Raw genomic sequence first — 20,201 nt, 5'->3', positions numbered from 1 at the left:
GACAGAAAATACAGCTGTATTTTCCAGGACCTTTTTAAGGATCACCCCTATTCAGAGTTTATGTGGAAATTTCAGAGTAACCAGTAGTTCTGCCAAGACAGCAGATTGATCTAATAGAGAAAATCTGGGAGCTGAAAAATCAACATTATTGTCACCTACAGGTTTGCCCCTCTGGATCAGCAGTTCCTCAGATTATATGAACAGTGTGTCCCAGATTGCTCAGAAATTAAAGTGATTCTATTTCAGCTCCCTCGTTTCAGGTGTTGAGCTAAATCTGAACATCTCATCCCAGATTTATGCTGATAAAAATCCTCACTTCTCAGCTGGGCACAATGTGTTAAAAAACATAAATCCCACCCTCCAGCTTCCACCCCAGTAATTTTTATTAATTGATTAATCTGAATTCTGTGCTAAATCTGAAATGGTTACCTGAGGCTGGAGTAGTAGGACCACAGAGGAAAAAAAAACTCATTATTTTTCCTCCTTTGTCAATCACAAATTCCAGCAATTTACATTTGCATGTCTTGCCTATAACCCCCAGCCAGGAAATCTCTTGCTGTGACAGAGACTTGGCCAAACCCTGGATCCACGCTGGGCTCTTCTCTTGCCAACAGCTCTGCCCTGCCACAATCTGTGTCAGGAGCTGGAAAGTGTCCTTGGAAGAGGTTGTCACTGATATTTGCAAGTCCTGCAGCCCTGATATCCTGCAGTGAGGCCATGCAGCTCAATCTTGCCCCATGCTAAAAGCTCTCAGACCAGCGAGAATCTGCCTATAATTTTTTGTAGGAGTGTAGATCCTGATTTCAACACTTAAATTCCATTTCTTTTGGACAATTTGAAAAATAAGTGGGAATTGCAATGCTGGTAGGAGGTTATCAGCTTTTCAGGCCTCTAAGGAATGAAGGAAAGATCCAAACTGTGCTACAAACTGAGAGCTGTACATCAGAATTTTATCTTTGGAGAGGAAATTCCCAGGAATTGCTGGAGAAAGCCATTTTTATGCAATATAAAATCAGCAATCAGAAGGGCTATTAAACCCTTAGTTTCATCTCAAACACATTATGTCTAGCAGGATTTTTAATCACTTTTCCAGTGAAAAGTGATTCATCCTGCCAGTAGAATGCTTTGAGAAGCATCACATGCAATTAGAGATAGGGTGAAGGGATATGATGGTTTAATCCAAGATGATACTTCCCATGGAAGTCTTCAGCTATTCTGGGAATGCTTCACAATGCTCCAAGAGGGGGTTTACAGCTGATTTCTAAGATAAGGGAGCTTGCAAAAAGATATAGAGAGGCTATTTAAAAGAACATGTGATGACAGGTCAAAGGGAAATGGCTTCAAACTGAAAGGGAGCAGGTTTAGATTGGATATTGAGATGGAATTGTTCCCTGTGAGGGTGGGCAGACCACAGGGTGCCCAGAGAAGCTGTGGCTGCCCCTGGATCCCTGGAAGTGCCCAAGGCCAGGTTGGATGGGTCTTGGATCACCCTGGGATAATGGAATGTGTCTCTGCCCTAGACAGGAAAATTGGGAAAATATCTCTAAAGTCCCTCCCAACCCAAACCATCCAATAATTCTGTGACGCTACAAAAATCCAGTTCAGGCAGACTCAAAAATAGTTTTACCCCATGTTGTGTAACACCTCTTTTGTCCAGCATTCACTTCAGAAGGCATCCACTGAGAGAAGGGAGCTGCTGATTGTGCTGCTGCTCTTTTCTAACCTGCGCTGGGATGTGCATCTCTCCAGGAGTGTCAGAAGGTACCCAGATCTTAAATTTCCATCAGCCATTTGAAAAGGGATCGATGCCTTTCCCTGGCAGCGTGTTCTGCTGCTGGGTATTTTATTTTTTCCCTGCACAATTTGTTTAAAGTGTGGTGACCAAGCTCTGCTGCAGATTGTACATTTGTGGGTAGCATTGAAGGAGCTCCCAATGGCTTTACCCTTTCACTCAGTGTGAAGTGTTCTGAAATCACAGGAGTTTGGATGCCATTTGCATATCACTGGCTGAGGTTTATGTACAAATCACAAACGGGACAGGACTGCCAGGAACGTGCCTTGAGCTGTTTTATTTTCCAGCATCAGTCTCATTCCATGGTTATGACAATGGGAAGATGCCACCAGCTCACATCCCAGGCAGCAGACAAAGAACTTAAACTTACAACTCACTTTAAAAGTTTTGTGACCAATCAAACAAAGGAAAAGCACATTGACAGTAGTTCTATCCAGCCACTATAAGCACACGTACCTTGCTTATTTCAAATTCTTGCTTATTTCAGGTACCTTGCTTTATAATGCTTGCTTATTTCAAACACAATACCTGCTTGAAAGCCTTAAAACACAATGCCCAGCGCTCCATTTTTAAGCTTAGAACTTCCTAATATCTCACTAGATAAACTTTTCTGCAGCTTAGGGAGTTATTCTAGACAAGCATTAATACACAGACCATTGTTCTATTTGTCCTTACCTTCACTTCTTACATAATTTTTCTGCTGACCAATCTCATGGCTCCTGCTTAGCTCTAATCACAGTTCTGCTGTCTCTAAGGCCCTGCCTTTTGCAGCTTTCCCAGAACCCTCTGATTTTATAGATTCCCACATTTGTACAGGAAGGCAAAAATGCAATCAAGTGGCAAACCTCAGACATTTCTGGGGACAACAACTTGTTGGGCTGCCAAGCCAGTGTTGTAGAGCCCAGCAGTGATGCAAATCAGTTCTGGAAAAATATCCAGATAGTCAGAGCTCCTTCCCAAACCCCTCTATTTTTAACAGAGCCTTTTGCAAGTCTTGGCCCTGGTGTGACCAGTTGAATCATTGCTTGGTGGGAACAGGGACTCAGCAGTGTTGTTTCCATGACAAAGTGAGCCTCTTTTGGCAATGCTCACAGAACAATTTATCATTTTTGAAGCTAACTTTTCAATACTGGAAGTCATAATAGAATTAGTAAAATGTGTGTAATTCAGCTTGAAGTGAGTGATCTCATCTACCTTGTGGATTCAACTCCTGTCTTGCGTTATTTTAGGAACAACACTTAGGCTAAAGTTGAATCACACTCTAATTCATCTTTGTGTTGATGTAAAACCATGGCCATGGAGGATTTAATGAAGATTTGCTGTTGTTGTTGGTTTTGATTCTTATCTGTCCCCTCATTACCCCTCTCATTGTCACAGTGCCTGATATGGTAAAGCCTGAATGGAGTAGAAATGTTCTCATTTACTTTAAAAGAAAAAGGAAAAAAAAAACAGGACTGTAAAGACTTAACACAAAATGCAGACTTAAAAATGCAGACTTAAAAATGCAGAAAAGGAAAGAACACATTAGTGGTACTGAATTGCCATATTTGATCTGGCCTTTATAGAAATGCCAATTGAATTCCCATCTCACCATCACATCATTACAAGGACTTCAAAGCAGATTTTCTTATCCTGGAGGTTCTCAGGAGTGCTGGGGACATCTCACTTCTGAGTAAACTCATGTAGAGAAATCAAGATTTATAGCAGTTGTGAATATTCTTACTGAGAACAAAATGAGCAAAATGGTGTTTTTTTAATAACTGAATGCAGTCAAAGACTTGGTTGCTGAGAATTTCAGACTTTCTGTGCTGACAGACTCTGACCCCCAAGAGAACACTGCATTTGACCGGAGGCCATGAGGTCAAATAAGCAAAATTAGCAAAATGGTGTTTTGTGAATAACTAAATGTAGTCAGACAGTTCAGGTTTTTTGGCTGGACTGTTCTGCATGGTTGATGTGTATATAAAATTATATAGACCAAATTTATAAGATATAAATATCTATAAAATGTATAATTATATATACCAAATTTATTGTAAATACATAAGTTGTAACATAACATGATTGTTATTAACTTTACCATAAGTTCAAGGGAACAGCAAAGAGTTAAATACTGGAATTTGCATAAAGTACATACCAGTTTATATTTGTATTGGCCACCTTAATAAAACCCACGTAAGGGAAATGAAATCTCTGAATTTGTTGCACCTCTGTATGTCCTGCCAGCTTCTTGTGCTCTCTCAGAACCAAACAGATATTGAATTTTACTGTCTCTGTATCTAAATGAATATACACATTCTCTAAACTGATGTGAGTCAGAATCTTTCACTTCATTGAGAGTAATAAATTTTTCAAAGACCTGCGAATTTCATGCGCTATCGACTCGGATTCTTGATTTTTCCTAGTATGTGTCAAAACACTTTTTAACTGCACATATCACTGATCTCTGCTGGGAAACTGAGACTAGGCTGTCTCTGCTGAGCACAGGAAATTGCAAATGTCCTCAAGGCAGAAGAAATGGGATCACCAGGACTGGAGTTCAGGCTGGCACTGCCATTGGGATCAGGCTCTGCCTTCACTTGCTGAAGCCTGACTTGGCAAATTAAAGGTTCTGCCACTCCATGGTCAATGGAGGAACATCAAACCCCTGGATCCTTTCAGGAAAATGTGATAACATCAAAACAGACAACATTCAACAGACAAACAATGTGATAACATTCAACAGACAGACCTTTTTTGTGGGAAGTGGAAAAACAGAAACTTCCACAGAAACAGGAGGGTTTGATTTGCAGCCTTGGGAGAAGCTTGGATTGATGTAAAAATACAATACACAGACATTAAGCAGGAAAACCATAAACTTATGTTTCTATGGTTGTAAGTAAGAATATGCCTTAAATAAGTTTAAAACTGTATTAATAAGATGGTGAAGGGTTTATAATGTAGTAATGTGGTTGTATAGAGTAAGCTGAGTTTAGAAGTTGTAAAAAAGCTCATATAAGTGTGATAGAAGTCCATTGGATAAAAGTATATGTAATGCAGTAAAATTTAGTCAAGGTGATGGGTTAGAAAAGCAAATCAAACTTTGTGGCAACCATCCATTGGTTTAGAAAATTCTATATTGTCTTGTAACAAAGGACTTGTGACTACTTTGAGCTATGGCTGACTGCCTGCTCCTCTAAAATCTCACAGCCTCTGAGACTGATGTCTATCTGAGTAATAAATCATTTTCTGTGGTCCCATCCCTTCAATTAAAGCAGCAATAATAATTCCTTTTGTTATGAACAATTCAAGCCTTTTTGATTTTCCCAGACACGGAATTGCTTGTTAGCAGGATGGCAGGCAGCTCCTGTTCTCTCCTCTGACACTGAGATTGATGCTTCCTCCTTGGCTTTCTGTTTAATTTCCATGTTCCCCCAAATTGATTTTTAAATCTGTGTATGAAGTGCTACGAAATGGCACAAAGATGGTGATGGGAAGTCACTTCAGAATATTGTGGCAACAGTGAAAGCTGCTGGAAAGCTGCATGTGGAGAACCATGTGGCTCTGGTGGTCTCTCTGTCCACACCTGAGCCTCCTAAGCCAGACTTACTGGGATACAGTTAACTAAATTTAATCATTTGACCAAATTTAATCATTCATTTTAGTCAGAGACCTCTGACTAGATGTGCCAGTCTGCAAGAACAGTAAAGTCTGAGCTTTTAACCTTTGGCTTTCTTTACAATCAATCATGTCCTGGCTTTGATACACCTCGAGCAAAGAAGATAACAAAAGAAAAGTAAGGATAAATCACACTCTTTTGTCTTTGCACTATAGATTGAATCAAAATTTTCTTATTAAATGTCTCTGAGAACAGGGGCATGGTGGTTTTCTTAATATTCTAGGGTGGAATCATAAAATGGTTTGGGTTGGAAGAGACATTAAAGCTCATCCAGTTCAACCCCTGTTGTGGCAGGGACAATTTCTGCTGTCCCAGGTTGCTCCAAGCCCTGTCCAGCCTGGCCTTGGACATTCCCAGGGATCCAGGGGCAGCTGGAATAACCTGGAATAACCTGTTCTGGTGTCTCTAGCCTCCATCCTTTAATGGACTTTGAATAAATACATGCACCTATGTGTGGCATTGAACATCCACAAATTCAAGCTGAAGAGTTCTGCAAGTTAGCAGGAAGTGTGTGAAGAAATATTTCCTTTTGTTTAGTCACATCCTGCTTGCATAGACAATGCATTATTATTATTATAATTGTTATTAGGACAATATTATTACTAAATGACAGCTTTTCTAATCTGTACCTGGTGAACTGCATAGAAACTTCCACATTTGTGTATTGAGACAACCCCAGGACACTCCTCTCAGACCTGGGCAACTGTGGAGGGTGAACCTGCACTAACAGCGCAACTCTGGTTTTCTTGTTATTTCCCTTTTATCTTTTTTAAAATATATTCTTAGAACTTGAATGTCAGCCAGTGCAATTTTCTCTGTCTTTGGGGATGCTTAGGGGATGATGTAGCAAAAGCCCTTATGTTCTTGGGAGATCCTGGAGATCTGTGACAATTTATCTTTTCCAGGCACCTGGGAGCCCTTAAAAAGAACTGTGTTTGTTTTGAAGACAAACAAATCTAATATGGTTGTGCCTGGTGTGTCCCCCGGGGGAAAATAGCTGAAATTTATTACTGGGGTCTTGGAGATGATGAAACAGTGCAGCATTATTAGTTCCTACAAATGGTGAGGAAAGATTTCCAGGAGAGTTCATCAGGAAACCCTCTCTGTCCTTGAAATAGCAGTGGTGGCTTTTAACATTTACACCAAAAAAAAGTGTGCAGATGGTTCAGAGCATCACCACACAAACAAAAGCACAGCACAAGCACCACCAAACTGGATTGTTACAGACTCACTGAATGGTGTGGGTTAGAAAGGACCTTACAGATAAATCTCATTCCATCCCCTTCCATGGGCAGGGACACTTTCCACTGTCCCAGGCTGCTCCAAACTCTGCCCAACCTGACCTTGGGCACTTCCAGGGATGGCACAGCCACAGCTTCTATGGGCACCCTCTGCCAGGGCCTGCCCAACCTCACAGGGAACAATTCCTTCCTAAATATGGATCTGAATTGCCGAGGTCTCTGGTGTTGAGATGACCCTCAGGTGTCAGAAAGTCTCTTTTTCCCAGCCCAGAGACCAAAGAAGAAGTCAAGACTCCTCAGCTCTGGTTCTCAAGGTTGTTTATTTTCTCTTATCCATTCCATTCTTTCTCTGACCTGCTGAGATCTGTCCAGCAGGTCGGGTTGTGGCACACTGACCGCCCTTGGGGTGGTGTTGGCTGTTTATACTAAAACCTACGTGTGCTTTATTTACAATAATTTTCCAATACCTATCACCTGTGTTAGACAGTCTGTCTCTACTCTAAACCAATTCAGAAGTGCCACCATCACAGCAGAAGATGGAGGGGAAGAAGAAGAAGAAGAAGGAGGACAGGACACACCCAGATTCCTCCATCTTGCCTCTTGAACCCCCATTCTAAACCCCCAAAATTCTACTTTTTCACCCTGTGGCAAATTAACTATCATTCTGCTTAAACTTTTGTGGCTTGTAACTCTTCACACAAAGTTGGTAATTGTTTCCATGGGCTAAAATCAAAGGCACAGGTGTTTGTGACTCCATGCCAAGGTCTCTGAGCCCCCTGCCAGGGTCTGGAGTCCTCCAGGGCAGCCAGGGGAATGTCCTGGGTTCCAACACTGAATCTCCCCTGTTTTATTTTAAATCCATTCCTCTTGTCCTGTAACTATCTGCCTGTGCAGAAATTTCTCTCCCTGTTTTTAATAAGCCCCTTCAGCTGCTGGAAGGATTTCAGCAGCCTTGGGATTTGCTCTCAGGTTTTGTTGGGTGGTTCATCCCTGACCCACCCTGTTCACTCCATTCCTGGGGTGTGAGGGAAGGAAAGCTGAACTGGGCAGATGGGGCTCCAAAAGAACCCAGAGGGGATTGAATTTGGGCATTTCTGTCCCTGTTTGCTTGTTCCTGCTTATCAAATAAGGGGAAGCAGGTCCCACACCACTTCCTCTGTGCTTTCCATTGTCAAGAGTGAAGGAAATGGGATGAGAAATAAAATAACAGAAGTGCTCCAGTGAACCACAGTTATTATAGGTTTTTTATTAAAAATTCATTTTTATTTTTGTTTTCTATTGGGGTAATACCTTTCTTTAATATTGTGATGGGGTTTTTTATTATGAAGGGATGGATGCTTATTGGGGTTTTGTGGGAGATTTATAACAGTAATTATGAATTTATTTCATAGATATAAGGTAGTTTTTTAAGTTTTGTGAGAGTATTTATGAGTGTTACTAATATTTTATTGTTTGGTTAAAATGTATGAGAAATCATAGTGATGTTTTTGCTTTTGTTTTTAGTATACTTGTAATATGAATTGTTTTACTAAAATGTGGTAGAATGTATATTTGCTTTGGTTGTTCATTGCTGATACATTTTATCTGGAAGACATTAAGTATTGGGAAAGTTTATAAAATGTGTTTTTTGGTATATAACTTCTTTATTTATATTTATTGTTAATGTGATAGTATTAAGTAGGGATGGATGCTTGTTGGGGTTTTTTTGGGGGGATTTCTAACAGTAATTATGAACATGTTTTGTAGTTATAAGGTAGCTCTTTTAATTTTTGTGAGAGTATTTATGTGTGTTACTAAATTTTAATTAGAAACCATAGTGATGTTTGATTTTGTGTTTAGTATACTTGTAATATGAATTGTTTTACTAAGGTGTGTTAGAATGTCTGTTAGCTTTGGTTGTTCATTGCTGGTACATTTTATCTGAAGGACATTAGGTATTGGGTTCAAGTTTTACAAGGTATTTTTTGGTATATAACTTCTTTATTTACATTTATTGCTAACACAATAGTAATAGTTATTGTTGGTTTTGGTTGAATCATTATTGGAGTATTGTAAGAGCTAAAATTATCAGTCTTCATTATAATTTGTTGAGATGACAGATGGAAAAATTGAGAGTCTAAGAATTTTATTACTTTGTTTATAATTAGAAAGTCTTGTTTTTGTTGTGAAGCATTACTAATTCTTGTGGGAATGTATTTATGGTAAAAGTATTTTAAAATATATAATAATTTGGAAGTTGTAATTCTAATTGGGATGGTGTGAATTATAACATCTGTATTGTCTCACCTTCCATATGAGACTGAAAATGGAATAAAAGTTTTTAAAACACCTCTCAGTTGCCCCAGCTCTGGGTCAGAAAAGGGAATAATCCAACAATTCACCTTCACTCAAGGCACTGATTTTCATGGTGCTTTTCACTGGATTTGAACTTCAGCCATGCCCCTATACAGTGATCTCATGAAATCTGAGGTTTATTCTCCTTTAATTGATATTCCCTGGCCACGGTCTGCTGTAGGAATGAAACCCTGTATTGATTTCCAGAAATGGGTCACATCCTTATTTTCTTGCTGCTTTAGGATTGCCTGGATTGTGTTGGCTGCAATGTTCCTCTCATAAACAATTTTTTTTATTCCCTTCTTTTTTCCCACCTTTACTTTTTTCTTGTAGTTGGCTGCACTGGACAGTTAAAGATAGAAAACAGAAAAATAGAAAGAAAATATTTGAACCAAGTCAGCCTGATTTATTTGACATTGTATTGTTTTTGACAAAAGAATTTGCCTTGAGTTCTCTGGAAATAAATAAAAGCAACACTAAGGAATGAACAGGGTGACAGAATAAGAGAAACAGCTTTTAATTTGGTTTAGATTCCAGAGAGATTTTAATGAATTTTGCAAAGACTCATAAGAAACTGCTGGAAGATCAAACCAAGAAGAAATTTATTCCTAATTCTTCTTTAAATTCTTTTTGTATTTAGAGATACCCTTGTTCAGATATATGTGAATAAGTAATTCAAGAAAATAAAACAAACCTGTTAGAAATCACATTTTGACAGGGATAATAATAAAATGTAAAAACCCCAAATAATTTATGCGAGTTTTAATTACTTAATTAGGCCTTAGACATGCTAGGGAAAAAAAGGAGTAAAAGTAAAGGAAAAAGGGAAAGAAAATGAAGTTTGTTACACTTTTTTCTCAACTTTAAATGATATTTTTGGGGTTTTTTTCTTTCTTTTTTCTCGCAATGTGTTCTTAAAACTTACCGATCACCTCATAAACAATTCTATTTTTGTAACTGCTTTTTTTTTTTCTTATTTTCCCCCATATTTCAGGTTGCAGCAACCCATTCCAACTGCATCATCAAAAAGGAGCAAGAGACTTGTCTGGAGAAGATCCGGAGGGCGACGGCCCTGAACCCTCTCAATGATTCCTCTCCAGGTGAGTCTCAGCCCCTGCACCTTGAGCTGACAATTTAAAGGGATTTTCACAATTTCCTGGGACGCCTGGAGGGTGAGAGGGGTTTCATGGTGAGAGGAGCATCCGTGCTGCTGAACGAGCTTGGGGAAATTAAAAACAAAAATTCAATCAGTGGGGGTGCATAAGAACCATTCCTGGTTGTTATCAGAGGTCAGGAATTTGTTTCTTTACTCAAGGTTATAATATGTCTATAAAATAATAATTAAAAAAATTAAAAAGAAAGGATGGCTGGATGATTTTTGCCTGGGTGACAGCAGCTTTGGGGACAGGATGTGACACAGCTCACCACAGCAATAATTTGGGTATCTCTCCCATGATCTGAGGCCCTTTGCAGGGATTATCCTTGTGGTGCCTGCAATCTTGATGAAGGATACTCGTGCTTTTGCTGAGATAAGAAACTGAGGCAGTGAGCAAAGAAATTTATGGTTTAATATCCTGTCCCATTTCCTTCTGGCTGGAACTGTGGCCAGCACCAAGGAGAGAAGGGCAAAGAATGACAAAGAAACTAATTGGAAATCAGGGTCCATTCACTGAGTCCTGTCCAAGCTGCCTCTGCTGTGACTGGAATTGATAAAACCGCAGAGAAAAGCTGATAGAACACGTTGTGTGTGAACAAAGGGGGGAGCTTTGTCTCCCCTTTTTCTTGCTGCACATTTTAGTGCAGAAGCACAGGAGGCCAGAGTGCAGGTGTCTGTGTTATCAGTGTCCTCTAAAGCTGACCATAAAATTCAGGAATTTTAGGTGCTGGGAGCATTTTCCATCAGAGAGGAGGGTTTCCATCAGCATCCTGCTATTCATCCCATGCATAAATTCATTTCTGTTCTGCTGCCCAGCTCTGGGCAGAGTTACTGTGGGGTGTGGTGGAAGTGAGGAAAGCTCAGTGGACCTCAGGTCATTCATTCCACCCCCAGGGATGTGGTTTTCAGACCCTCTTTGTGCTTTACAAGAAAGCTTCCCAAGTTTTCCCTGCTCCAGAAGTGGAATGAGCAAGGAAAAAAGGGGAAAAAAGGGGAAAAAGCCTTTTTCCTACCTCCTACCCCCAGAATGCTGCCAGAAGCTGATCATGAGACCAATTCCTTATTGTTTGGATTGAGGTACTCACAGAACTCCCCAGGTGAGAGGAGACCATTTCACCAGGCAGCTTTTATTCCTGTATCACCCAAATGCAGAATAACCCTGCCAGCTGGGCACTGTTCACACTGAACTCCTCCTCCTGCCTGCTCCCAATGGAAAGGACACAGCTCAGAGATGGAGGAAGCCCAGAGCCACTGGAAAAGGCTTTTGCATCTCGGTGTGATGGAATTGTGTCGCCCACTCAGGCAGGAAGGGACTGGATCCTCTCAGGCTCTCACTGAGCAGAACCCAGCTGCTCCCTGTTCTGCTCCCCCGGTGTCTGCAGGCTGAATCACTGGGAAGATTTTCCCAGGCTCATTGAGCATCTTTGAGTTGTTCCCCACATCCTGTGGCAATGACTTCCACAGCTGACGTGGCTTAAAGTAAAAAGAAAAAAACCCATATCCCCTCTAAGAGATTCATTTTCCAGTGAAGGATTCTGATGTATTTCTTATTGGAAAGCCCTTTCGTTCCATGGATCCTGTTTGCTGGCCTTTTTCTCTGCATATTAATTTTTTTTTTGTAGATTTTTTTGTAGACTTGTTTTAAATTTATTTTATTTCACCTCTGGGACTGCAGCATTTCACTCTAAGTCCTGACCTCCAGACTCACATTTCATTATTTCATGATACTTATTTCAAGCCAGATCCTGCCACCCTCATTCTCAACAAAGCTTGATGTCCTTAGTTAAAGGATATCAACAAAATTCTATCACCTCCTTACTGGTTGAATTTGTGGGAGATATTTCACCACAAAACTCCCTGGAGATGCAGTAACTCTCCAGAAATTAAGCAGTCATAAGTGCAGGGTGTTGATTCCTCTTGAATTTCTCCTGCTGCACACACAATTATTTTCTATTTGGGAAAAATGAAAATTGCCCCATGTAATTTTCTTATATTCACCGATAAGACTCACTAATGGTAACAGTTAGTGGAGAAATGTTATCAGCTTGCTTCTTTCAAAGGGAATAACTCCCTTGCTTGTCAGAAACAGCTGAAAGAAGGGAGAAATCCCTCCTGACTGATGAACAAAATTCTGCTTATTCAGAGGAGAAGCACACAATTACCTTTTTGACTATTCCTGCCTGAAAATTCCCGGAGAAAAATCCAATATATAACATTTTTGAGAATTTATTTCTCCTCAGTGGGGCTGCAAGGTCTGAAATGGGATCATGAGCTTTTAGGAAATCTGTAGGGGCTTGTGAACATGATCAAGTTATTGGGACTTAAAAGAAAAATCCATCTTTTATGGCAGGTGACAGAAAAAGGGCCAGGTACAGAAAGTGGGTCTGGGACATGAACAGTCTCCATATTCTGTATTTCTGCAGTATCTAGAATAATATTATAAAATCTCAGGGTTCATGAATCCTTCTCCAGGGTTCCCACATGGTGCACAATGGTAAATCTCTGCTCTTTAAGAACCTTGTTTTCTGTGCTAGTTTGAGAAGCCCCATCTTGGGTGGCAAGAGAGGAACAACAACTTCTGGTTCCTCCATTTTGCAGGAATTCAGCCCTGCTGCCTTTGCTTTACCCCCTTGCTGCGTTCAGTGAACACAAACATCGACCAAATGGGGTTTCTGATGTTTCCTCCTTTCTCTCCCACTCCACCTCTCATTCCCAGATGTTCTGCTCATTATTTCTTTATTCTTCACAGCAGTTTTCTCTCCTTCTGCTGCTGGGCCATGCCTTTAATGCTTCAGAGGCAATGATTGCCTTGAGATTTTCTGTTTGGTTTATTTTGTTTCATTAGTTTTATGATGGATTCTTCCTCTTAAATGCTTTAAATTCTTCAGGAAACTTTATATGAGAAGAAATAGGGGGCATGTGCTGACCCTGTGTGTCCATTCCTGTTCAGTCATTGCTAACAGCCTGAATGGAAAAGAGAATTTGAAGGAAATGAAATCTCAGCAGGACCCAGAATCTGACTCCCTTGCTCTGGAGGAGGAATTAAACTGATAAAGGGGAGTAATGAAAGCCAAAGGCAGACAAGAGAGGAAGGAGAGCAGTGATTACTTCATACTCAACTTCCCCAGGCAGTGGTGCCAGGCTATTCCTTACATCAGTGTTTCCAATTTCCTTTGTTTGAGTTTTCATCCCTACTGTGGAGCTCCCCAGTTTGTGCTGGACCCTCTTCTAGCTCTCACCAGCCCTCCAGGGATTTTCTGCCAGATCAGAATTGACAAATCTCACTGCTGATCCACATGCATCCTTTTTTTAATTTCTATTTCTCCCATCCAGACTCTTCTGACCTGTTCCCAACCCTGGGGCTAGGAAAGACTGACACAGGAGTTACTCAGATATTAATGACAGTTTCCTGGGTTAGGTGCATTTAGCAGGGGATTTATCTAATTAGGTGTTGATACCTTCAATTGCATCTGCACTACCAATGGGCAAGTCACCTTCCTCTACCAAGCAGAGCCTGAGGCATAATTTATTTTATCCTCAACATAGATTAGATGATGCCTATTTTTTCTCTTTGGACACATGGAACAAAGGGTGACCATGTGAGCTCTAAATAATCACATTTCGGTGTCTCAGAAATCAGAAATATCCCACCTTTAGCTTCTCTCTTTGTTATATTGACTAGGTCATGCTGCAGGTCGGGATTACCCCAAAAATCTCAATGGGATTTAGGATGGAATTGTTTCCATCTCAATGAATTGTGATGGAAAGAACCCTGCTGATGAAATGGAGAACCATAGATCGGCATGAAATATTTTTTCCAGCCTGTTCCCTGTCTTGCTTTCCACTGTTGGAACCAGATATTGTAGATTTGTCTCTTGAGTGTGGTGGGAAAATTCCTTGAGTGATTTGCAGATTTGTGCTTAAAATTTAGTGTTTAAAAGCACCTGAAATGCACTAACCTGGAAAGAGCTAAAGTGAAAAAAGTGAACTCAGCACAAGAATTTGAATAGAAGTGATGAGGCCTCCTTGGTGATTATGTGGTTCACGACATGGAACCAAACATTGCAAACTTGTCCCTTGAGTGTGGCTCCCTCTCAAATGGTGGGAGAATTCCTTGAGTGATTTGCAGATTTGTGTTTAAAATTTAGTGTTCAAAGTGCCTGAAATGCACTAACCTGGAATGAGCCAAGGTGTGACAAAAGTGAACTCAGCACCAGAATTTGAATAGAAGTGATGAGGCCTCCTTGGTGATTACGTGTTCATGACTCACTGTCAAATCAATCTTTACCTTCAGAACTCCATCATCTCTTGCTTTCCCACCCCATTCTTCCTGTCCTTCCTCTAAAAAATCTAGAGAGGAAGCAACATTCCCAGGCATGTCAAGGAATTGAAAGGAAATAAGGATTTGAAGGGATGTGATGATTCCTGCAAGGAATCACATTGAATTCTTGTTAAAAGTTACCCTGTAAATCAACAGGAAAGAAACTGGTAAGGGCACCAGGGGGTAGGAGCTGGTAATTAGGAGGCAGTGTGGTGATGCAAGGAGAGATTTTGAATTATGTTTCCATCACACAAAGATGATGGAGCAGGTGGTTTTTTTTTCAGTTTCACATTTTTTATTGAGTGTCTCATCAGCCTCCCGTTCTCTGAGAGCCTTTGAATTATCTGCTGTTATTTCCCCTGGCACCACTGGGAAGACATTACTTCACTGTGTCTCCCTCACTGAAGCAGCTGTGCCCAAGAACAACAGGACGAGGATTGAATCCAAGCTGATGAATTCCTAGAGTTGGAAGGGCATAGATAAGAAAATGTCTCCACAACCTGAAAGTTTTTCTCTGTGGCTCCTTTTAAAGTAGAATACAGACCTAGATAGCTTTGATCTCTATGGATACATCGCTCCTTGGTCAAAGATGCTTTTTTTGGGCACTGATGGATTTATCCATGTGACACTGCATAAAATGTCTTCTACTAAATTCATATTAGAGCTGGTAGGAACAAGGAGGAATTTCAAGGGAGAAGCCAGGGGCATGTGATGACAGACACGGGGTCTGTGCTTATTTCTGGTATCCATTCTGTAGAGTCCTTGTCTGAACAAGTCTCCTGTGCACCCTTTGGGACCCAAGCTGTGATCAAACTTTGCTTTTTCTCAGGCAAATGCAAGGAAAAGTGCTTCACTTAACTCTGTGTTCCAAGCATTGATTCATTCTTTAACTCTTTGCTGAATTTATCTGACTTCATCACCATGCTTTTTAGATGTTTTTGGGAAGGAGGGAATGGTTTAAAGCAAAAAAGGAGAGATTTAGATTAAATATTAGGTGAAAATTCTTCTGGGCCCTGGCACAGGGTGCTCAGAGAAGTTGTGGCTGCCCCTGGATCCCTGGAAGTGTCCAAGGCAAGGTTGGATGGGGATTTGAGCAGTTTGGGATAGTGGAAAGTATCCCCATGGCTGAGGGTGGGAACTGGATGAATTTAAGGTCCCTTCCAACCCAAACAATTCTAGGATTCTCTAAGTTTGTTCATCTAATAGAGTGGATGAATTCATGTTGTCTCAAAATGGGTTTATAAAGTAGAGAGATCTTTATCAGTGCTAGATACTGGAACTGCATTTATAGTCAGGAGGTCAAAATCAGAACTTGGAACTCCCTGACACAAATACTTACAGAATTTACACTTGTCCTGTTTTTGCATCCACCTTCTGCTGAGAAGGTTGTATGATAAATGCCCATTTTTCTGCTTTGCCCATTAACACAATCATTGTGGAGGTCTGAAGTTGGGTTGAATGCATTCTGTTGGTGATGATGACCAAAATCTTCATTTTCCAGGCACAAACCGAGGTGCTGGCTCCATAAAGAATCTTTTCCTCAAATGGAGCAGCTGAAGCTGAAATGGCTGATGCTGACCTACTGTGAATTCAGTCACATCAGTGAGGCTGAAAGCCTGGAAGGGCATTGCCATTGGAAAAGTTCAGGATCAGCTGAGCAAGGGGACAGAAAGGTGTCACACTCAAACTGCCCTGGAATAATTTAAGGAAAGGTTTTTTTGCTAGACATAGGTGCAGACAGGATGAACCTCAAGTGGATGAACCACCAGATTTCTTGGAAAAGCCTCCAGGATGTTTCTTACTCATCCCTCTTTAATGCACAGCCAGGCTGTATTTACCTAGATGCTCTTCCTGGGGAGGCCAACGGTACAAAAATAGTTTTTCTGGTGGAGAATTCCTGGAAAGAGGGATTCAAATACCGTCCACACTGCACCCTAGACATTATATTAATGGCAGATGAGCAGGAATATTCCTTTGGCATTGTAACTCTCATGGTGCTGGGAGGAGAAATCGAGTTTGTGTGATCCTACAGCTTTTTCTTCCAGGCCCAGCTGGATTGCCACTGGACTGGGAATCTCTGGAGCATCCTCAGTCAGGGATCACAGTGTGGTTGGAATTGTGTCGTTGGAGCCCTGGCTGCTGAGAATTTCAGATTTCTGTGCTGCCAGGCACTGACCCCCCAGAGAACACTGCACTGACCTGAGGCCCTGGAGAAGCTTCCAAAATGGAATGATAGAACTGGGATTGTGGGTGTGGAGTTTGGATAGAAGTGTGTGATATCACAGGGTGGGAAATTTAGGGTTTAAATTTAAAAAATTAGAAAACTTGGGGTTTATATTTAGAAAATATTAATATAGATAGGGCAAGATGGAGGTTTTAGGGCAGAGGCTGGTGCTTCTTCACCTTCTTCTCCATGAGTTTGGGTGGTTTTATGTAATTGGATAAAAAGTCCCCATTGCGGGCACGGGTGGATGGTTGTTAGGTCAAAAGTAAAAATAATTGAGGTGTCATTCCTTAATTGGATAGGATAGTTTATCCTTCAAAGGCCTTTAGAGAGAGAGATGGGGCTCTATTTTTAGTTTGTGAGAGTGAAGTGCTGCAGAACCCTGATGTAGAGTGATGTAGAACATCTGAGTCCCAACACGAAATACCTTCTCGCGATTTAATCCTGACCCTGGCAGAAAAGAAGCAAAGTCTCCTTCATCATGTGTGTTTCATTTTCAAGAAAATAATTCCTAAATATTGTGTCCCCTTGTCTTCAGAGCTGTGTGCTATCCATGAATAAGCTAAGCCATGGGTGAAGTTTGCAGGGGTGAAGTTTGCAGGGCCACAGGTGCGTCCTGCACCACCTGGGCACAGCTCTGCCATGGGTTCCCCACAGCACGCAGGATAGATGCGGTGACCTCAGTCTCTGCCATAAGAATCTAAACCTCAAACCTTACAAATTCTTTTTCACCACTTTGTCTGCAGGGATGGAATTTGTCTCTCTGGATTTAATGAATAACATCTCAATTCTCTGACCTACACAAAGTCTGAACCCTGTAAAGCTGTGGGTCCTTCCTTGGAGCTGTTCCTTTCCAGCTCTAGGTTCCTGTATTTGTTTCTCTGGATTTTAATGAATAACACCTCAAATCTCTGATCTAAACAAAGTCTGAAACCTGTAGAGGTCCTTCCTTGGAGCTGTTCCTTTCCAGCTCTGGGTTTCTTTCATTTGGGGATAAATCATTCTCTGTAATGGCCTTTTTCCCTCTCTCCTCATTCAAGAAGAGGATGAGTTGAGCCCTATGGATTCCCCAACCTGGTTAAAGCTGAGGCCAGGTGATCATCAGCCTGGGGATGGTCAGGAAAGATGACTCAGAGTAAAAAGATGTAAAAATTGCTGTAATGGGGCAGAAATTTTTATTATCTCCTCCGGCAGCAGGAACACACTTTGGTGGTTTAAACAAGAACTGCCACCTTTGCATGCCCTGCTGATAAATCTGAGTTTAGTCGTCTTCTCAGCATTTGCTGAACTTCCATTCAGAAAAAAAAAGGGAAAGAAAAGTACTGGAATTTAATACTTACATCTCTGAAAACACCATTAGCTGTGAAACACGTGTATGAGCTACTGTTCCCATCCCATGGTGTATTCATTGTGATAATTCCCACCTGGTTCTTTCAAAACCATTACTTTTGTCATCTCCAGAATTGCCAGGAAGTCCTCCTGTAATAGCCAAAGAACATGAGTTTAAAGAAAATGAAAGGTGAATTAGAATTTGTCCAGGCAGCTGGGTAAGATAATGACTCGGATAAGATGAGTTTCTGGGAACCAGATTGAATAAAAGTATTTCTCTGCGAGCAGTTCAGTCTTTGAAAAATGCAGGTTCAGGTTACATGTTAAAATAATTAAGGGCTGAAAAATAGCAGCCATTAACAAATTTGGAAAATGAAAACATATGGCCATTTCATATTGTTCAGCTCAACAGAACATTGTTTCAGAGGTCTTGGTGCTTAAATTGAATTAGGGATAAGAAGTAAAGAAATGATAAAATTCAAGATAAAAAGCTAAAAATGAAATTTCCTCTCTGCCTGTCTGGCTCTTTGTTTTCATGTCAGACAAGATGAAGGAAAAACTCTCACTTAATTGAACAGAATGGGAATTTTGTGCATGGTGTGCTTAAAAATAAAATATGCATTGTTTACACAGTTCCACCTGTGAGTTCCTTGTTTCTATGGTGACATCCAGTTTATTAAATCCTCTCTTTTATTTAGTCCAGACTTAAATATTATCAAGAAGACCACTCTGACCATCTAGTTCGTGGTGTACACGATGATCTAGAGCAAAGGGAGCAGTTTCTTTCCAGTTTATGCAGAGATTAATAAAGCCTGAGCGTTTTCCCCATCTATTGTTTACTTTCAGTGGGGTTTTTAATTTGTGGGTTTTTTTATTTTTGCTTGGTTGGTTCGGATTTATTAATGAACATTTTCAAATACACAGCATGGTAGATGCAGCCTGGTCTAGTGTAAAGTGTCCCTGCCCATGGTGGGGTGGAATGAGGTGATCTTTAAGGTCCCTTCCAACCCAAACCATTCCATAATTCCTTGATTTTAGATGCTTTTGAAACTGATTTTACTTCTGGGACGTGGGTACTCTTCCAATTCACGTTGTCCCAAGCAATTTTGAGCAGCACATGTAATTGCAATCATGTTCTACCAGGCCACTGCAGTTAGAAGATTAATGATGAGCAGCAATAAAATTTACCCAATTAATGAGTGATGGTTTAATCTGTTAGTGTCTGTAGTCATGAGCAGCTGGAAGCTGTGATAACATGCACTCATTGAATTTTTAATGTCCAACACCATGGTTTGAAAAAATCCCCCAAAAACTGTTAAGGAGTTATCTGAATTATAAGTGAGTGATAATTAATAAGTGAATTATAAGTGAGTGATAATTGATAAATGATCTGTGATGGTCAACACCTTTTAAACCATTGCTCTATCCCAGCAGGCAGCTCCTGCACTCTTCCATAGTGCTGGGAAAAAAGAGTTTCTTTGCATGGAAATTGTGTTTTCCTACAGGTCCTGCAAATGTGTTGTGCTTCTGTAAATGTTGTTGTAGAGATGGACAGAAACAACACACTGAGCAATGTGTCAAAGGCTTTTTTTATTGCTGCATGTTCTCCTTTTTTATACAGTTTTACAGACTACAGTTGGTTAGCAGCTTTCTTGCCAATTACTCTGTTGGTTAGTAAAAGGAATTTTTTCATCCATCAAATCTCTCTATTCATAAATTGTTTACATATTGTTCATAATTGTTTTCATTTCTTCACTGATTCTCATGGCATAGATTTAATGTCTATGTTGTTTTTCACCCAGAAATAGATTGTTGTACTAACAAACTCTTCACACCAGGATTGTTTTCACATGGAAAATTGCAAAGTGCTTGTTTGACAAGGCCAGCCACTGATCTAACAGAGCAGGCCTGATTTTAAAGCCTTTCTATGATAATTTTTATACTTTACTGAACATATAAAAATTAGTGAGTCAGGTGACGGACAACTGGATCTTCTTTTCCAAGGGAATTCAGTGAAAATCTCTTTAGTTCCTGTTCCCATGGCTTGTGCTGTGGCTGGCTGCTGGATTTTCTGATGAAGCCAGGCTTTATTGCTGCTTCAGGCTGTTTGTGACCCTGAGAAAACACAGCAGTGAGAGAGAGAGAG

The 20,201-nt window shown here is 40.5% G+C and overlaps 1 protein-coding gene across 14 annotated transcripts in view; it reads left to right on the top strand.

Moving 5' to 3' along the window:
- Positions 1-20,201, top strand: part of ADCYAP1R1 (ADCYAP receptor type I) — a 152,768-nt gene that overhangs the window by 52,340 nt on the left and 80,227 nt on the right. For all 14 annotated transcript variants that reach the window (XM_074543582.1, XM_074543464.1, XM_074543365.1 and 11 more), the window contains one exon: positions 10,020-10,125. In XM_074543582.1, coding sequence (XP_074399683.1) covers positions 10,020-10,125 — 106 coding nt within the window. The remainder of the gene's footprint in view (positions 1-10,019; positions 10,126-20,201) is intronic.

The sequence above is a fragment of the Zonotrichia albicollis genome, chromosome 1, assembly GCF_047830755.1.
Source record: "Zonotrichia albicollis isolate bZonAlb1 chromosome 1, bZonAlb1.hap1, whole genome shotgun sequence".
Lineage (NCBI taxonomy): Eukaryota > Metazoa > Chordata > Aves > Passeriformes > Passerellidae > Zonotrichia > Zonotrichia albicollis.
This window is presented reverse-complemented; position numbering and strand designations above follow the sequence as displayed.